This window comes from Lissotriton vulgaris, chromosome 3_2, assembly GCF_964263255.1.
Source record: "Lissotriton vulgaris chromosome 3_2, aLisVul1.2, whole genome shotgun sequence".
Taxonomy (NCBI): domain Eukaryota; kingdom Metazoa; phylum Chordata; class Amphibia; order Caudata; family Salamandridae; genus Lissotriton; species Lissotriton vulgaris.
In genome coordinates, this window is record NC_141690.1 from 151,465,480 (window position 1) to 151,485,829 (window position 20,350).

Here is a 20,350-nt window from a genome sequence, read left to right on the forward strand (position 1 = left end):
GTGGTAAAAAGTCAGTTGAGGAATATATCAGGCATCTCAACAATAATGATTTAAATCTAAGATTCTCTGGGGAAATCAGCGACACTGAAGTACCCTATCTTGACGTAAAAGTGTTTGTCAGTGATAACAAATTGCACACATCACTTTTTAGAAAGCCCACTGCGGGAAACTCAGTGCTTCATGCACGCAGTAGTCATCGCAGTAGTCATCCCACAAGCCTCAAAAACAGTATCCCCTATGGGGAACTCTTGCGCATTAAGCGCAATAGTTCCAGACCAGATGACTTCAAACAAGCGAGTGCAGAGAGCCTCAATAGATTTAAACAGCGAGGCTATAAAACGAGAGTCTTAAGAGAGGCTTGGAAAAAGGCGCAGAGCAGAGACAGAACAGATCTCATTAAGGATACACCTAAGAATAGAACTGTCTCGAATACCAATCTCAGGCTCATCACTAACTTTTCAAACGCTGCAAAGAGCCTAACGAAAATAATCTTTTCCAATTGGAAAATTCTTAAATCCGACCCGATCATCGGCCGAGACATACCTGCGCAACCATCCGTAACCTTTCGTAAGACAAGATCAATCAAAGATCTGCTAGTACAAAGTCATCTAGCACCAACCAGTAGAGGGATTCAGGGTCTAAAAGGCTTCTACCCCTGTAACAAATGCAAGGCATGTGCTGATAGCAAGAAAGTCACTAACTATCAGGTACCGGGCAAAAGTGACCCAGTCATGATCAAAAAATTCATGAACTGTCTGACACCCTATGTTGTGTACTGTCTGAGCTGCCCATGTGGCCTCAGAAAGATAGGCAGCACGAAACATCAAGCTAAGATCCGCATTTTAGAACACCAAAGAGCGATCCAAAACAATGATAGCAGTTACCCAGTAGCTCGTCATTTTCATATACACCATAATAGCAATCGCAAACTTCTGAGCTATTTCTGTCTAGACCATGTAGCTGTAGACTCCAGGGGAGGAGATCGAGAAAAACGCCTCAGGAGACTAGAGTCCCGCTACATAATTGATCTAGCAACCAAGACTCCTTTGGGTCTGAATACGGGAGAGGAGTTGAAGGTACACCTATGAATACTGTAAAGAATTGTATATATTTACTGATATATTTTTTTCATATAAGCCTCATTTTGGGAATTTTGAGCTCATGAGATGAATTGAGAGAGGTTCTATATCTAATTGAAATTGAGTTTTGTATATATTGTACATACATGTTTGTATATATCATCTTCGTAGCTGGGGTAAGGCAGTACTAGTTAGAACTAAGGGAGACTGAATTGTGTACTATAGCTTTTGCTTTGGATATATTTATGAATTTGCCCATTCAGGGCTTTATTTGTCTTTTTGCAGACACAAGGGAACAAATCAACTATAAGCATTTGATTTATACCTGATTACCCGATTGGCCACTATAAAAGGATACTGCCGGATAGGTTCTCTAATCCTGCTGTGTTTGACATCCCCTCCTGAGGCGTGAGCCGGGAGGTTGCTGTATTTTGTGTTTCATTTAGTTTTACTTTGCACGCTTTTACTAGCTGTTCTTTCAGCTTTTTAATCTCACTTGGTTCAGCTTGATAACGAAGCTCGGCCACTGCATTTAATCGGCATTGAAGTGATTGCCCCGCTCGATCGAAAAGAGGTGGTTATATCCTCCCCTAGCCCCCTTGCTGCCCGCTAGTCTAAAAACTGTTTCCGCATACTGCACTTAGCAGGGCTCCTGATGTCACGTGGGGCCAACATCCAATTAATAAACATCGGCGAAAAAAACGGAGGTTTCAGCGCCATGATTTGAAGCACAAAAGCCTTTGAGAAAGGGGTTTTTCACCCTGAAACGCTTCAGGCGAACAATGCTAATGGTTTTATGCAGGCAGGCTGACGACGGGCACCGGATGGTGGAGGCGCTGTTGAGTGCTTTCCCAAGCTTCTGGGCACTTTGTTATTGAAATTACGAACACGGCCGTCCTGCCGTGGGGAGAGCACCATCTCTAAGGAAAAGAAAAAGAGAGGCTGCCGGTGGGGAACTTCTCCGACACCTAAAAGCACAGCAAATCAAGAAAAGTCAACTTACCTGCATTTTTCTGCAATCTACTAAAGACTTAAACCTTCAAAATGAGTAAAGACTATGGCGCTGATTGACTGATATGAACAGCATGTCCCAAAATGCACGGGACACGCATACTGCACTTAGCAGGGCTCCTGATGTCACGTGGGGCCAACATCCAATTAATAAACATCAGCGAAAAAAACGGAGGTTTCAGCGCCATGATTTGAAGCACAAAAGCCTTTGAGAAAGGGGTTTTTCACCCTGAAACGCATCAGGCGAACAATGCTAATGGTTTTATGCAGGCAGGCTGACGACGGGCACCGGATGGTGGAGGCGCTGTTGAGTACTTTCCCAAGCTTCTGGGCACTTTGTTATTGATATATATATATATATATATATATATATATATATATATATATATATATATATATATATATATATATATATATACACCAAAACACCCAACTCCCACAGAAATATATATATATTTAGAAGCAAAAATAAATACGCCACACTCTTCTCGGGTGGATTTCAAAACGATTTATTCCAGCTCAAAAAAACTTCCTTCACCTACGCGTTTCGAACAAAACTGTTCCGTATCACGGTAGTTACAAGTCCGTCTTTAGTTTGTTATTTATACCCTTATCTCCACGCAGACAATTAGGAGGCTATGTGGGAGGGGTAATTTTTCTCGGCTTGGTTAAAGCCGTTACCGGATTCCCACTACAAGCGTGAAGCCAAATTAGATGTTATTACTGGCGAGTAACTTTAGATGCCAGTTACGATGGCTATGCTGTCTTTGCGGGCTAAGTGCCCCATTCCCGTCTTATAGAAAATAACACTTTTCATTGGTTCAGAACACTTTTGGTTTCCAAATGATGAAAGCCCGGGTCATGTAACCTGAAAATAACACTTTTCATTGGTTCAGAACAGTTTTGTTTTCCAAATGATGAAAGCCCCCACCTTTTTTCCTCATTCTCACTTTGTTGTTTGAGTAAGGAAGACCTGCTTCTATTGTTAGAGAAATGGCTACAGTAGCAGCAGCAGCTGGAGCATCCGCACCACCACCACCACCACCACCACAAGGACCAACACAACATCACATAAGGTGGTCAAGAAGAAGAGGAGGAAAAGGAGGAGGAGGAGGAGAGAAGGCAGAGGAGGCATTTCCTGCCTGAAGACAATGCCCCATATAAACCTAAGGAGGACTTTATATGGGAGTTTTTTAAAATCCCAAGGGGTGCAAAGAAGGTAAATGCTGCAAAGGTGACTTGTCTCATCTGTGGCGCTGTACTATCCAGAGGGAACCCTGCAAAAAAATATTCATTTGGGAATCACACAGTGATTCGGCACATGCAACGATTACACCCCAATAACTATTCTGCGGCAGAGGTAAGAGAACTGTGCAGAAACCTTCCACAATCGTCTGCCAGCACCTCAACAACCAAAGAACCCACTCCATCGGGTCCAGAGGCAAGTCAGATGGTTCCAAACATTCAAACTAAGTTTGGTGATTTCAAATTCGTTTGCATATATTGTGGCAAAACAATTACTTATGGTGAGAAGAATATTACCCTCATCAACATTGCTGGTGATAACCACAAGTGCCCGAAGAAACCCTAATTTTTTTCCAGTTTTTTTTTTTGCTCCAGTTGAGCCGTTTATAATTCCCTGTTTTTTGTTTCTCCCCATAAAAAATACAAAAAAAATATAAAACTGTTCAGAAAAGCCAAAAAAAGTAAATGTTCAAAAAAACAATAACAAAATATAAAACAACAAAAAGAATTAAAAAAACAGTTCTTTTTAGAACTATCTCCAATTTATTAAAAAAAACCTACATTTTTAAAAAACTCTTTCATTCTTTTTTCTCCAGGGTACGCTCCGCGGTGCGCATACCGGGCGCTCCCCCCGCGCAAATCGAAAAAAAAATCTTTTTTTTTTTTTTGCCCTGCGGGGCCCTTTTATGGCCCCCACATCAAACCTAGGGGGTCAGGAGGGGTCTACCCTGCCCCCTTTTGGTCCTTTCCCCATTTGTTTTTGCCACCTCTTGTGTCTCGATCCTACCGAGACACAAGATGGCGGCCGCACCGGACTGTTTGGAATGCTTACAGACACCCGAGAGCCAATCAGCTTTCCGCTCGCGAACTCGCGTAGCGGCTGGTTAGTGCCCCGGTGCGCGTACCGGGGCGCAATCCACTGGAGCACATATCTTGAGACATAGCAAAGGCACATCGGGCTACCAGTTTGTGGATAAGGTAGCAAAGGTCCAAGAATTCCAAGGCTTTAACAACGCTTAAATAAGCTGTGTTTGTAGGTGAATGGAGACACACTCGAAGCTCTGGACCTCTTGGGCTTCATGTAGAAAAGCAGGTTTAAGGAATGGTGAGTGTGCACTCCATAGAAAATCTCGAGAGTTTTTCCAAGATTAATATCCGTTCTTTTAAATTGTGGTACAAAGGACAGAGCTATTTTTCATTGCAGAAAGGTGTCTTTATTATTTTGCATAGAACATGGACAGCCGACATGTGTTTCGCCCCCTCTTGGCGATTTGCGCCGGGACTTTCTCAAGGCTAATTTTACTTTTCAGGCGTAAATTATTTTGGATTCCAAATAATTTCAATGTCCAAAATATCTTAAATATAGTTTTTCAGGAACAAGGATTCTTTTGTTAGGCTAATGCCCTCTTCGTCCCTGCTCCTAGTCCTCCAACGTCAAAGCGGTTCTCGGGTTGAATCCCAGCCTAACAAAAGAATCCTTGTTCCTGAAAAACTATATTTACGATATTTTGGACATTGAAATTATTTGGAATCCAAAATAATTTACGCCTGAAAAGTAAAATTAGCCTTGAGAAAGCCCCGGCGCAAATCGCCAAGAGGGGGCGAAACACGTGTCGGCTGTCCATGTTCTATGCAAAATAATAAAGACACCTTTCTGCAATGAAAAATAGCTCTGTCCTTTGTACCACAATTTAAAAGAACGGATATTAATCTTGGAAAAACTCTCGAGATTTTCTATGGAGTACACACTCACCATTCCTTACATCGGGCTACCAGTCCCTACATTTTTACCAAGTTTGGTGGAAATCCATTCAGCCGTTCGGGCTAAAAGTGAAGTTGACCGCCCTATGGAAATTAACATGGGGAAAACACGTTTTGGGAACCCCCTTTTTTCTCGGCCCCCGCTTGACGATTCCCCCCCAAACTTTCAGGGAAGGACCGGAGCGCCGCGAGGCAAATTTGAGGAAAATTTCAGGCAGATTCCTCAACCGGCGCCAAAGTTATTCCCAATAGAATGTTGCGATTTCTCTATTGAAAATAATCCTAACTATCACTACCTACTGGCGACCGCCATATATATATATATATATATATATATATATATATATATATATATATATATATATATATATATATATATATATATATATATATATATACACATGAACAATGTATAGATGGTATTACTCAGACTTTGCTACAAAGACCGCATGAACTCAGAGAACACAGTGATATGCTTATTGAATTTCTACACTTTTGCCTGTTTAACAACATTTTTACCTTTCAGGAACAGCTATACCGCCAACGACGGGGGACTCCCATGGTAGCCTGCTTCGCCCCCAGCTACGCAAATTTATTCGTTGGCTGGTGGGAGAAGGTGGCGGCAGGGTCTGACTCCTGTGACCATTGGGTTGATAAGACCATAATTTGGAGGCGTTATATTGACGACCTCTTTTTGGTCTGGAAAGGTGGTAAAAAGTCAGTTGAGGAATATATCAGGCATCTCAACAATAATGATTTAAATCTAAGATTCTCTGGGGAAATCAGCGACACTGAAGTACCCTATCTTGACGTAAAAGTGTTTGTCAGTGATAACAAATTGCACACATCACTTTTTAGAAAGCCCACTGCGGGAAACTCAGTGCTTCATGCACGCAGTAGTCATCGCAGTAGTCATCCCACAAGCCTCAAAAACAGTATCCCCTATGGGGAACTCTTGCGCATTAAGCGCAATAGTTCCAGACCAGATGACTTCAAACAAGCGAGTGCAGAGAGCCTCAATAGATTTAAACAGCGAGGCTATAAAACGAGAGTCTTAAGAGAGGCTTGGAAAAAGGCGCAGAGCAGAGACAGAACAGATCTCATTAAGGATACACCTAAGAATAGAACTGTCTCGAATACCAATCTCAGGCTCATCACTAACTTTTCAAACGCTGCAAAGAGCCTAACGAAAATAATCTTTTCCAATTGGAAAATTCTTAAATCCGACCCGATCATCGGCCGAGACATACCTGCGCAACCATCCGTAACCTTTCGTAAGACAAGATCAATCAAAGATCTGCTAGTACAAAGTCATCTAGCACCAACCAGTAGAGGGATTCAGGGTCTAAAAGGCTTCTACCCCTGCAACAAATGCAAGGCATGTGCTGATAGCAAGAAAGTCACTAACTATCAGGTACCGGGCAAAAGTGACCCAGTCATGATCAAAAAATTCATGAACTGTCTGACACCCTATGTTGTGTACTGTCTGAGCTGCCCATGTGGCCTCAGAAAGATAGGCAGCACGAAACATCAAGCTAAGATCCGCATTTTAGAACACCAAAGAGCGATCCAAAACAATGATAGCAGTTACCCAGTAGCTCGTCATTTTCATATACACCATAATAGCAATCGCAAACTTCTGAGCTATTTCTGTCTAGACCATGTAGCTGTAGACTCCAGGGGAGGAGATCGAGAAAAACGCCTCAGGAGACTAGAGTCCCGCTACATAATTGATCTAGCAACCAAGACTCCTTTGGGTCTGAATACGGGAGAGGAGTTGAAGGTACACCTATGAATACTGTAAAGAATTGTATATATTTACTGATATATTTTTTTCATATAAGCCTCATTTTGGGAATTTTGAGCTCATGAGATGAATTGAGAGAGGTTCTATATCTAATTGAAATTGAGTTTTGTATATATTGTACATACATGTTTGTATATATCATCTTCGTAGCTGGGGTAAGGCAGTACTAGTTAGAACTAAGGGAGACTGAATTGTGTACTATAGCTTTTGCTTTGGATATATTTATGAATTTGCCCATTCAGGGCTTTATTTGTCTTTTTGCAGACACAAGGGAACAAATCAACTATAAGCATTTGATTTATACCTGATTACCCGATTGGCCACTATAAAAGGATACTGCCGGATAGGTTCTCTAATCCTGCTGTGTTTGACATCCCCTCCTGAGGCGTGAGCCGGGAGGTTGCTGTATTTTGTGTTTCGTTTTAGTTTTACTTTGCACGCTTTTACTAGCTGTTCTTTCAGCTTTTTAATCTCACTTGGTTCAGCTTGATAACGAAGCTCGGCCACTGCATTTAATCGGCATTGAAGTGATTGCCCCGCTCGATCGAAAAGCGGTGGTTATATCCTCCCCTAGCCCCCTTGCTGCCCGCTAGTCTAAAAACTGTTTCCCCCATCCCCAAGACTGTCAACTATATCAGCCGATATAAACGCTGAGGTAGCGCTGTCTGGGCTGGTCGGAATTACTGCAGCGGCCATCTTTGATTGGGGCAGCCTTCGAAGGCACCCGATTGGCCACTATAAAAACGGAAGGTTATGCCTCCGCGCAGCGGACGCGAACTGCGGACGCGCCGTACCTGTGCCGGAGTCGTGCCAGAGTCCTGCCCGTCTGCGGCGGTCCGCGACCATACGGCGACCGGTCCGCGACCATACGGCGACCACAGTCCTCCCCCTACTCCACGTTCAGATCTTTCCTCAAAACGCACCTTTTTACTGTAGCTTACTACTAGCTGTCATCCTCTGTTATGTTATTTTCTGTCTCTCCTCCCTGCTCCCTCTGTACAGCGCCAAGAAACCTAATGGTGTTAGCGCGCTCAATAAATTAATTTAACATAACATAACATAACATAGCAGGTACCGTCACGCATAGTAATCCTTCTGCTATCTCCTATGATAGTGACACGCTGAAGTCCCTGAAGCCCCGACACTGCATCTTACCCCCGATTACACCCATGGATGTTAGTTTTCCTCTTATAAAATGTCCCGCTGAGCCACCTGACGATTCAAAGCACAATTGCCTTTTTCTCCAGACAACACCGAACCTGGCACGATTAAAAGCCGGTTGGTTAAACTGCCGCTCCCTAGTAAAACACTCCCTTGATATCTTCCACATTCTGGAAGAGGACAAATGGGATTTCTTGTTTCTTACCGAGACTTGGTTAGGAGAGGATACTAATGCAGCATTACACTTAGCTGTTCCCTCCGGCTACAGCATAGTGTGCGCTAATAGACAAAGCCCACACCCTGGGGGTGGTGTTGCTATTATACATAGATCCCACTGGACTGTCTCCTCTTTCCCTTATCATCAATTGGAATGCATTGAAGCACTTCCTTTCTGTATTAAAGCCACGCCGAATTTCACCTTTCTGGCCTTTTGGTTTACCGTCCCACCAACTCTAAAACATCTCATCTCCCTGCTTTCCTAGACTATGTTCTACAAGCCACACTGCGATACGCCAATTTCACCCTCCTTGGCGACTTAATCTCCATATCGATAAAACCGAGGACTCCACCGCCCTTAATTTTGTGTCCACTCTAGCAGATGGAGGACTAAATCAACTTATTAGTGGCCCCACACATAAAGCTGGCCACACCCTCGATCTGATCTGCACCAACCTGGACGGTCTGACCATCAGTGATCCTGTGCCAGTAACATGGTCGGATCACCTTCTTGTCCCTTTTTTATTCTCCTGCCATTATAAAGACCGCTCCATCTGTCCGGTCAAACCACAGGGCAGAAACTGGAGTAAGATTTCCCCTGACAGCCTTTCCCCTCTCCTCCAATCTACTGACCTGTCCGAAACGAGCTCTGATCTAGATATTCGATTGACCAACTTCAACGATCGGATCTCTACTGCAATCGACCTGCTGGCCCCTATCAGGCCTATTAAAACCTATCGCTCCACTCCATCGGCCCCATGGTATTCCAATGACCTCCGTATTCTCAAGTCAGAATGTAAACGACTTGAGAGACGTTGGAGAATAACTTATTCACCCAATCGTAAATCCATTTACAAGTCTGCCTTAAAAAATTATAGGAAACAGATCATTGAACACAAAAGAATTTTTCTTGAAGATAAAATTAATCGTTCACAGGGCTCATCCAGGGAAATATTTGACATAGTCAGGTCTTTTACGGATCCCTTGGCTTTAAAACGCCCCCCAATGGTGTCGCAGACTCTCTGCGATAGCCTTTCTGATTTCTTTGAAAATAAAATAGCTACCATTTATGATTCCTTTCCCAATAACACCCACGTAAACATTAGTCCCACCGCCCCTCCCACCCCAGGTCCCAGGTGTACATTCTCCGATTTCTCAGAGATTACTCTGGATCAATCACTGATGGAACTTCTAAAACGTAAATCTGGCTCTCCCCTTGACCCCTGGCCTGCTAAGCAATACAAGTCTCTAGCTCCCATTCTCAATCACACCTTGAATGGAATTTGGAATGACTCGCTTCAGACGGGAGTATTCCCTGATTCCTGGAAGCACGCGCGATTAGTCCCCATAATCAAGAAAGCTAACGCCGACCCTAGCGAACCCTCCAATTACAGACCAATCTCTCTTTTACCAGCCCCCGCAAAAGTGCTCGAAAGACTCGCTCAACAACAATTAGCGGGTTTCTTTGAAACATCAGGTGCCTACCATGATTCTGAGCACAGCTTTAGGCCAGGATACAGCACTGAGTCTGCACTAATCGAGATGGCTGATGCAGTACGATGGCGGATGGATGAGGGTTCACGAGCGGTGTTGGTGCTGCTGGATCTGTCAGCAGCATTCGACACCGTCTCCCACCCCCTCCTCCTAGACCGCCTCCAATCTAAAGGTATCCAGGCACAGCCTTAAAATGGATCACCTCTTTTCTGTCCAACCGTACGCAGGCTGTGTTCACTCCTCCATTCACTTTAGACAGTCGTCCGCTTCGGTGGGGAGTCCCTCAAGGCTCCTCACTGAGTCCACTTCTATTTAATGTTTATTTTTCACCCCTTTTTGATATCATCGCCCATCAGGAATAAAGGCCACCTCTTATGCCAATGATATCCAACTTTTGTTTTCATTTAACAGTATCACCCCCACAACCTTTGATTCCTTAAAAAACTGCCTCCGTACAATTGCCCAGTGGATGGACAACAATTTTTTTAAGGCTAAACGCAGGAAAAACTGAAGTACTCTTCTTCCACCAGTCCTCTCCCCTTGACCCCAACATCTGGTGGTCCCTTGATTTGAGTGATCCCCCCCTGCCCAAAGACTCAGTGAAAAATGTAGGGGTTAGATGGGATTCTAACCTCACATTCCACCATCAAGTCCACACAGTCTCCGATGCCTGCTTCACCAAGATCAGAATGGTAAAAAAGTTTATCCACTTCCTACCTACCAACGCTAGGAAGACAGTAGTCCAGGCGTTGATTACTTCACACCTGGATTACGCTAACGGCCTGTATACTGGCCTGTCTGTGGGGCTCTGTCATCGCCTCCAGACAGTCCAGAATGCTGCAGTCAGACTGGTTAGTGGTATCCCCTTACGCGAGCACATTTCGCCCCATCGTCGCAATCTCCATTGGCTGCCGATACAGAAAAGGGCAGAATTCAAGGCTTTGGTTCTGGCCCACCGTGCCTTGAGAGACAAGGGCTCGGCTTATCTTTCCACCTGTTTGACTCCCTATAACAACATCAGAACCCTCTGTTCCTCCTCAAAAAACCTTCTCACGGTTTCCAGATTCAGGAAAACTCGCTCAGGCGGGAAAACTTTCCAAGTATTGACCGCGGTTCTCTGGAACAAGCTACATAATGCCATTCGGTTGATTCAGGATGAACAGCCTTTCCGTAGAGCTCTAAAAACCCATCTGTTTTCTTGATCTTTTTTTTCCCATTTCTTAACACCTGAGGCAGCATGTGATCCCACAGGAGCGCCGGGACACCCCGTTGGGGTATCTGTGCGCGATACCAAAACACACTAAATAAATGTATTATCACGTTTAATTACAATGCATTGTTTGTTTTTCCCGCAAGACACATTTGATTTATCCATGTCACACAATGAATTGCTTTTGCAAAAAATACATTTAATTTTGTCTGTAAGATATAATTTACCCCACTTACTGTTAATATGGTATACAGAATTTGATTTTTGTTTACGATTTAAAGCCAGCGAAATTGCCTGATGTAAAAATGGCGTCCTGGCGAGACAATTCCCGCGAGATCCAGTGAGGCATTATGTGTATATGTTTGCAGCGTAATGGCGGCCGCCTGTAACTGACGAAGGCGTACCGCCGAAACGCGCCTGAACCTGTGATTTGTGTGCAATAAAATCCGTCTTGGATTTGACCCCCGCAAGTGCAGTTTTTCTGTTCGTTTGAATCATATATATATATATATATGATTCAAACGAATATGATATATATATATATATATATATATATACACACATACAACAAGTTGCCTGATATGGAAGAGCCGCAAACAGGTAGGTATGCTTAAATTCCTTTAATGGAGGCTGCCGACAGCGGGCTGAACATGATGAGAACACCCAAAGTTAATCCTTCTCCCCGACTCGTTTCGTGCATGGACTGCACTTAATCATGGGCTTCAGGCTTTCAATGGCGGGACGGCACAGCAGTTTATGAAAAACCTGGATAATCACAGTCCCCACCCCAGTGGGCATGGCCACGAAAAGCGGCCTTCTGGTACTTGTAGTGTCCTCATTCCACCACAGTGGGTTGCGTGCCGTCTTCACCATCATTCAACAACAATAGTTCCCAAGTGGGTTGTGTGGCATCACTTATCCCAGCCATGGCCTCTTATTACCCCACAAACTGCTCCTGTTCCTATAAAGGTTTAGAGTGAGTATGTGTTTTTGGGTGGCAAGTGTATTTTTAAGGGTTTAGGGTGAGTATAGGTTTTTGGGTGACAAGGGTATTTTTTAGTGTTTAGGGTGGGTGTGGGTTTTTGGGTGGCAAGGGTAATTTTAGGGTTGTGGGTGGGTATGGGTTTTTGGGTGGCAAGGGTATTTTATAAGTTTTGGGTGGGTATTGGTTTTTGGGTGGCAAGGGTGATTTGGGGTGGGTAGGGGTTTTTGGGATTGCAAGGGTATGTTTAGGATTCAGGGTGGGTATTGGGTTTTTGGGTGGCAAGGGTAATTTTAGGGTTTTGGGTGGGTATGGGTTTTTGGATGGCAAGTGTAGTTTTAGGGTGGGTATGGGTGTTTGAGTGGCACGTGCAATTTTAGGTTTAAGTGTGGGTATGGGTTTTTGGGTGGCAAGGGTAATTTTAGGGTGGGTGTGCGTTTTCAGCCGGCAAGGGTAATTTTAGGGTAGGTACGGGTGTTTGGGATTGCAAGGGTATTTTTAGGGTGAGTGTGGGTTTTTGTTATATGTATGTGTATTATGTTAATACTTACCAATATTAAGGATTTAGGGTGAGAATGGGATTTTGGGTGGCACGGGTGGGTGTTGTTTTATGGGTGGCAAGGGTAGTTTTAGGAATTTGGGTGGGTATGGGTTTTTGGATGGCAAGTGTAATTTTAGGGTGGGTATGGGTTTTTGGGTGGCAAGGGTAATTTTAGGGTGGGTATAGGTTTTTGGGTGGCAAGGGTAATTTATGGGTAGGTATGGGTTTTTTGGATTGCAAGGGTATTTTTAGGATGGTTGTGGGTTTTTGTTATATGTATGTGTATAGTGTTAATACTTACTAATATAAATTTTACAACGCATATGTCTTTAGCATGCATGGGTTTACCACGAAATGCAAGTTTTTTTACAGGTACATACAAAATGTACGTTTTTTTACAGGTATATACAAACCCATTAGACATACAGATATATAGATATATATTAAAAATAAATATGGGTTTATACTTACCTATAGAATAGATACATTAATGGGGTAAAGGCAATCGTGGTAAAGGCGTAGTCATTGTAAAAAATAGTTGTTAAAACTCTAATGGTTTAGACTAAATAGTGGTTAAGGAGGTGTTGTTTAAACTGTAGTTGTTCAAGTGGTTGTTGTTCCATCGTACAACCTTCAAGGAATATGCTTCATGGTCGCTAACATCTGAAAATATGGTATCGGCATGAAAAAATGTATCCCTGACAATTAGTGGGTGCAAATATAAAGTCTAATGTAGAATTGGAATCGCCCTGAAAGAAGGTTTTTTCCAGTCCTCTCACGTCTATGGTTACTTTATTATTCACTTCCAGGCTCTAGAATGCTAGGAACCTATTTAGGGATCGTTTCATTTGAAGGATTGCTCCTAGTGCACAACATTTTAAATGTTATTCTTAAGGTTAAATACATGTTTGGTGCAGAAGTAGATTTTCAAAGGGATTTTCAAACACCGATGTACTCTAGTGTGTGCTTTATCGAACCATTATTTCAACAATGACTTGTGGTGCTTAGCAATAGTCAGTTATCTAAAGTGTGCTTAGGACTCCATTGAACTGATATGGTGCTCTTGCAACCGATGTATTTAGGATCTTGGTTTGGTGCCAGCTTGCATGCTTCTAAAGTACATGCATTCATATTTAAAAGAGGTATCTTGGTCTTCTTTGTATTACAGATGTTTCAAAGGAAGAACCTGAAGAAATGTCTGAGGAATTGTTGGCAAAGGCCCGACAAGGAGACCCAAAAGCACAGAGCCAGGTAGTTGGCAATAATTTAACTTGTATGTCAGGTTAGCTTTTTGTCATTTTAATATTAGTACTGGACGTATGTGAATGCAGTTAGTAAGTTTTTAAATTGGGATGACCATAATGAATAATAATTGTTGGTCACACAGGATGGTTTGGGTGCTCTGTACTTCCAGTAGTCCTGGGATGATACCTCCAGTGAACGTTAGTGTTGCTCAGTGGACAACACATATGTGTGTCTTGATCTGCCAGCCTTTACATCCAACTGACCGCGTATGCATCAGAGTTTCTGTCTCTGCTGGTGGACTCCATTTGTATGGAGGTGTGGCAAATGGAAATGAGGTCAAATTCCAGCTTCTATTTGGGATTATAAAAGTGGAGTGGTTTTGAGTTGCTTAGACCGGAAACAATGTATATAAAATGTTGTGCCACAAATCAAGAGGAAGAAGTGGGGTGGTACCTCTTTCTCTGCTCTGTTGCCTCTGGCTGGAATGTCTCTACCTGCTTGCCACTGGAGATAAAGGCTTCCTTAAACGGAGCCTAAAAACCTGGTTGTTCAATCGTGCCATCTAATTTACATTTTTGGATTAGTGGTCGATGAACCTTTAACGCCGGGATACTGTAGAGTAGCCTTGCGCTTTACAAATTTCATTTGATTGACTTAGGGGTGACATGGGTGAGCTGAGAAACACACCACACCCCAGTAATCCAAGCAAATAATGACCGCTCTAAGCCGATTTTAGTGTAAGTGAAATGTTATATTTGTTTTAAACTAAAAGGGTACAAGGGTCTCTAATTCGATATTTCATTGTAAAGAAAGAAATGTCTTTAGAAAGTCTTGGTTTTTTCCTCTAAATTAATTGGAAAACTACAGGTTTCTTAACTTAAATGCCTTCTGTGATTTTCACATAGGTGGATACAGTCAAATGTTAATGAATGTGAAACTAGGATTACAGGTTAGTAATTTTATCATTTCGATTTGTCTACTGCCTCCTATTTTCCTGTTTTAAAGCAGGTGATTAACATTCACTCATCAGTGTTGCCTTGGAAGCCTCACATTGATTCTCTTTGGATGAGATTGAGAGCGACATACTTTCATGGAATGTCTGAATTTGGTACAGAGCTAACTGACGTTTTCAGCTTTATAACTACCCCCTAACTTCTCTAGTAGCTAAGAGCATATTGGAACGGACACCGTTCTCCATGTGGCAAAATCTGAAAGTCTTCAGGTGTCATTGGGGCCTTCCCAATTGTGCTGCTACTACACTGACAAAGGAGATCTCGGTGAAAGTTACTACTATGTGAAGAAAGATGACCCACAATGTTCCGGCAGAGAAGATGGCTGCCTGAGTTTTGAGCTCCGGGGGCCCACAGCTTATAAAGTTTTATCTCTGCCACCTTCAAACGGTAAGTGGGCTCAAGGCATGGAATGGGTACTTAGTGTCTTGCAGCTTCAGTTTTACATCGTTTTTAGAGCCTGAAATGAGAGAGTGGGTCGGTGTGGAATAGTGGCCTCACCTTGATGTTGGCGTACAGTAGCAGCCTAGTCCCAGACGTAGTGTGGCCAGTGCATGGCTAAATGCCCATTAGTGGCATTGCCCATGGTTGAGTGGCTGAGTGAAGAGTACCGCAGGTGGAGCAGCCAGGCCGGAGTAAACGCTGCAGAGGGAGCTTGAACTGAGGGTGACCCACCCTGGACTGACAGCTGAATGAGCAACCTGAGAGGCACTCTGGCCGGGGCTGGTCAAGGCCAGTAATTTCCACCGGCTGGATAGGCGTGTGCGCTTACACCACAGGGGAGTATCCAAGCTTGCCTGGTCATGTCTTTTGAGTCTCTATGGCACCGCCATTGCAGAGGCGTGGGGAGAAGCGCTGCCTTGCTCGCGTCTCTGAACTCGGCACAGACCCCTTCCTGGAACTACGTCATCATCCTGGGCCTCTGCATTGCAGCACATTGAAAAGTACTCTGGCACCTTAATCCCCTACTGATGCTCCCCAGTGCCCTCTCTGGTGCGGGCCCTGTCTGCTTTTCTGCTGTAGGTTTTACAGCCTGCCTGAAGACGCAGGGCGCTGTTGAATGGACGGCCTCTTCTTGTTCTGCCTAGATGTGATGGTCCGGCCCTGTTTTCCTTTCATCCAGCCTTGTGTTATGCGAGGTGGCCAGCGGCATATAAACGGATGGGATGTGTATGTGTCATTGTTGTGGTGGCTTACGGTATGAGTGACACTGTTCACAGCATATACCACATCCTCTAATTTGAGCCAGCATTTGGTGGGACTGTCAGGCCATGGCATGGGGAGACCTCATTCCTGTGACCTTTTCTGCCTCCTCCTTGGCCCTGTGGACTACCCAGGTTGTGGTGGCTGTTGCTGTCCCCTGCTTGCTAGCTCTGCTGCTCAGTCATGTTTTGTGGTTCTGCTGGTTTGTGTTGGGTTGTATCATCTGCTGCCTGTGGTGCCTGGGCAGTGGGCATCCTGGTTAAAGCTGACTATTAGCAGGACAAAATATAATTAGATAAAAAGCAGACTGTTGCACAGGCAGAGGGCCACCAGCCACTAAACCCTGAAACTTTTGGTGCAGACATTACAACTATCCAAGTGAGGAGAAGGAGAGCCTACTTTGCATTAATGGCAAAATAGATACCTTCACCTTTAGAATGGATCGCTTCCAGGGGCATAATTATAAGCACAATGGCAAATTTATATAGGCAGAAGCGCTAATATCAGACATTGAGGACTCGCAGCAATACACGTTGGCCACCCTCACTACATTTGCATGCAAACTCAAGGCGTTAAAGACATAAAATTGAGATGTCAAAGGACGATCCTATTGCAGTAATGTCAGAACTATGGGTGTTCCTGATGTGCTAAGATTACCAACATGGAGCTTTTTGTTGAGAGCTTACTGGACTCAGTTTGGTTGCAGTGCATTCTCTGAGGTATTTGTAGTGGAATGGGCTCATCGTTTCCTGGCTCCCATGCGTCAGCCAGGGCAAAATCCCAGACCGATCATTTAGAGACTCTTAAACAATCGGAACAGGGACCAAATCCTGCTTTCAAATAGAGCTACTGCTGATCTACAGTACCATGGATCCTCCACCTACTTTTATTCAGATTTTATCCCTATGGTGCTCAAGACAAGAAAATCAGTCCTAGAAGTCAAGAAAATACTTAGAGCAAAAGCTGCCAAATGTCCATGCTCTTCATTGCAAAATGTGTAATATAATGGTAGAACACATTTTTCACTTAGCCATCCATGGCTTTGGAATTTATAGAGCAATCATCTAAAACACTCAGTGATTTCGGGACGGGTCAAGGCTGCTCTGCCTCATTCACGATCGGCTGCCTGCGTGGCACCTCACCTCTCAGTACAATGACAAACTCATTTCCCAGCTTTGACCCTGCCTCCGGAGTGTGAACTGTCAGCTGCTGGGCATAACAAGTACCTCTCTTGTGGTGAACAATTGGGTCTTCTCCCCAGTGCAGGAGGCCTAGCTGAGGGCCTAGAGAAGAGTGATGGAGCCTTAAGGGTATCTATTCAAGCTGTATAGCTTACTTTGCGACGTACAGTCCCCCAACACTGACCACGATGGTGATATGCCTCTGGAAAACAGCACAGAAGCAACTGGGGTGAGACGAATGGATAACACTCAAGACCTCCTTGTGGGAATCCAACACCCTAACAGAACTGAAAAACCTAGAAGGCAGAAGGCAGTGGGACATAGTAGGAACAACTAAACTGGGATAATTCGGGGGTGCACAGGGCCTTCACTCCTTTGAAGTGCAGCAGATGGAAAATGAATAGGCAGACAGTTGTTACTACCAATATGCACAGTTGCAGCATGCACTGACTCACTACAGGGAAGGGCTGTGAGACGTGGCAGAAGAGACCCCCCTCCACAATGCAGTTTCAATGATCTACTCAACACTGCAAAATCACAGCCAGCCGCCACTCGACAAATTACGCACTAAATGTGAATGCAACTTGGGAACACTGGAGGGAGAGGAATGGGGAGAGGCCTGTCACCATTAAAGCGAGAGGTGGCTATTAAGGCTGGGTTTTGACAGTTACAATTTAAAATATTGCACTGTGTATACTAATCTAGTAGAAACATCTAGCCGCAGATTCCTTACCTTTGAACTTCCAGGCGTCAGGGTGTATCTGGAAGATTTTTCTTAGCAGTACCCCTCTGTGCTGGTAGGTGGCGTCAGTCGATGCCACGTAACGTCGTTTGCGTCGTGTTCGTGGTCGTCATGTCCGGGTCGTCAATATAACCGCCGCTCCGGTACGCTGATGTGAGGTCTTTTCTTTCTCCACCAGCCAGTGCCGATCCGTTCAAGAGAGCTACCCCTGTCAATTTCTGACAGATTTTTGTGGACTTTTTGTCGACTTCTTTTGATGTGTTGGATGTCAAGTAAGAAGACCTTAGGGTTCAAGCCGTGTGGTGCCTGTCACCACGCCAAGTTGGTCAGGGACCCCACTTAGGGTGCCTGGAACACAACTATGACTCAATGTTGTGCTCTGACTGCCGGGCAATGGATCCGAAGGCTTTGAGAGAGCTGTCTGTAAAGATGTTCGCGGCCTAGCACCTGGCCCCACAAAGGTCACTTTGTTGGCCTCATCCCTGGTCCATGTCTCTGTCGAGAGGAAGGTCCGAACATCGCTCCAGTTAATTGAAGTCCTGGTCAAAGTCGTTGAAGTCAGGTATGAGACGCCACAAAAAACACAAGAAATCGAAGCGTGCCCTTCTCACGATGCTGCGGAGGAACCTTGGCGTTCGAGGCCCCCGCTCCGCAGAGCTGGTGCCTGGCTCGGCTCCTCATTTCCCTGCCTTTCCGGGTCCGGGAGCAACCACCGCTCAGCTTAAGGAGTTCTATGACGCCATGTTTCCTGACCCTCCTGGTGTGCGCCTTCGGGCCCGCAGTCTCAGATGAAGGCAGAGTCCCCATGGGTTCTGCGTCTGCGGCTCTGGTGACCTGTTTACTGGCACTAGTCGCACCTCTGCAGTGACCTTCCGGGTGCCGTGTGCAGCACAGAGGTCCTCAGCATCCCGGCCCTCACTAGCGGCGGTCTCCCTGATCCTTATTCTCGATGACACAGAGCTGGTTGGACGTCCTTCAAAGCCGAGACCGGTGCCAACGGAACCGTACAGCTCAAAGCTGTTCTACCTGCCCTTTTCTGAAGGGTTAGGGATGGATGAAGAGGATTGGAAGGGGGAGCAGAAATTCTGCACCCACAAAATACAGACTGGTACGAGAAACTGGGTCATGCTGTCTCCACCTACAATGGCTACAGAGGGGAAGGTATAATTTGCTATGGTGGTGTGTAGGGCTGCGGAGCTCCAGGACCTGCAACTTCCTACTGTGGCAGTCAAGACTAACGTTTTTTTTTTTTTTTTGATAACCTTTATTTATAAATGCACAATACACAGCGTCTTCCTACAACCCCGCAGGGCCGGCCGCTATGACATAAACAGGATGGCTGAAAAGGAAATGTGCAGACAGTACGTTGTTAAAGCAATCTCTCGAGTCCACATTGTTAATTGGAACATAGCACCATATCAAATAGGATAAAAAAGGTTTAATTTTATGATTTTGTCGAAAAGAACAACAACACACAAACACATGGTATCATACTGGCAAGGGTCGCAGGAGGGGGGGAGGGGGGGGGGGGAAAGAACGCTAATAAATAAAGGAACGCATATGGCGAGGGGGGGGCGAGCGCGAGGTAGAAAGCAAAGGCTATACTGGAAATTGGAAACGGAACGTCAATCATGGAGAAGAGGGGAGAGGAACCTCATAGTCAAGTGGAGGGGAGCAAATGTCTCCACGGTACGAATTCCACTGAGCCCAGACCCTGGACCATTTCTTGGGACGCCCCCGTGCCTCATATACAGTTTTTTCTCGGAACATGCACCAGTCCATGTTCTCCTTCCAGGCACTGAGCAATGGTAATCTAGGGGAGCCCCAGAGCTGCGCTATATCTCTCTTTGCGACCATGTTGCCCAAAGTAACCCAAAGTGTCTGGGCAGCATTGCAATCCGAAGGTTCCCACACATTGAGCAGGCAGCGTCGTGCCTCGGGAAGGAGGGGGATCCCGGTGACACGACCCATAACATCATGCACTCTAGACCAAAAGGCCGCAATCATCGGACATTCCCACAGAACATGAAGGAAGGTACCATCCATACCACATCCACGCCTGCACCGCCCATCCGAAACCAAGCCCATTCGTACCAGACGCATTCCGGTCAGATACACACGGTGGAGGATCTTCAGCTGGACGAAACGAAGCCGAGCCGGGATAGCCACCTCCTTAGGGGAGGATACGGCTGACTGCCAGTCCTCGTCGTCGAGTTCGAGCCCGTCAGCCGTCCAGGAAGCACGAAGTTTCTCAAGTTGGTCAGCCCTGTTATTGACAAGCTTTTTATATATTAAGGAAATAGTGCTATCGGGGACATGGCCGTCTAAAACACGATCCTCCAAAGGGGAGGACTGCGGGATATCGGTACCAGAGGGAAAGACGGAAGACAAGGCATGTCGAACCTGCATGTACCGGAAGTGCTCCCTATCATCGAGCCGGTATTCCAGTTTCAATACCTCGA

General features: G+C 45.0%; 1 protein-coding gene across 1 annotated transcript in view; it reads left to right on the top strand.

Annotated features, from left to right (window-relative positions):
- Positions 1 to 20,350, top strand: part of WFS1 (wolframin ER transmembrane glycoprotein) — a 330,063-nt gene that overhangs the window by 143,506 nt on the left and 166,207 nt on the right. Inside the window, exon 3 of the mRNA XM_086964111.1 lies at positions 13,676 to 13,758. Within this exon, the coding sequence (XP_086820237.1) occupies positions 13,676 to 13,758 (83 nt within the window). The remainder of the gene's footprint in view (positions 1 to 13,675; positions 13,759 to 20,350) is intronic.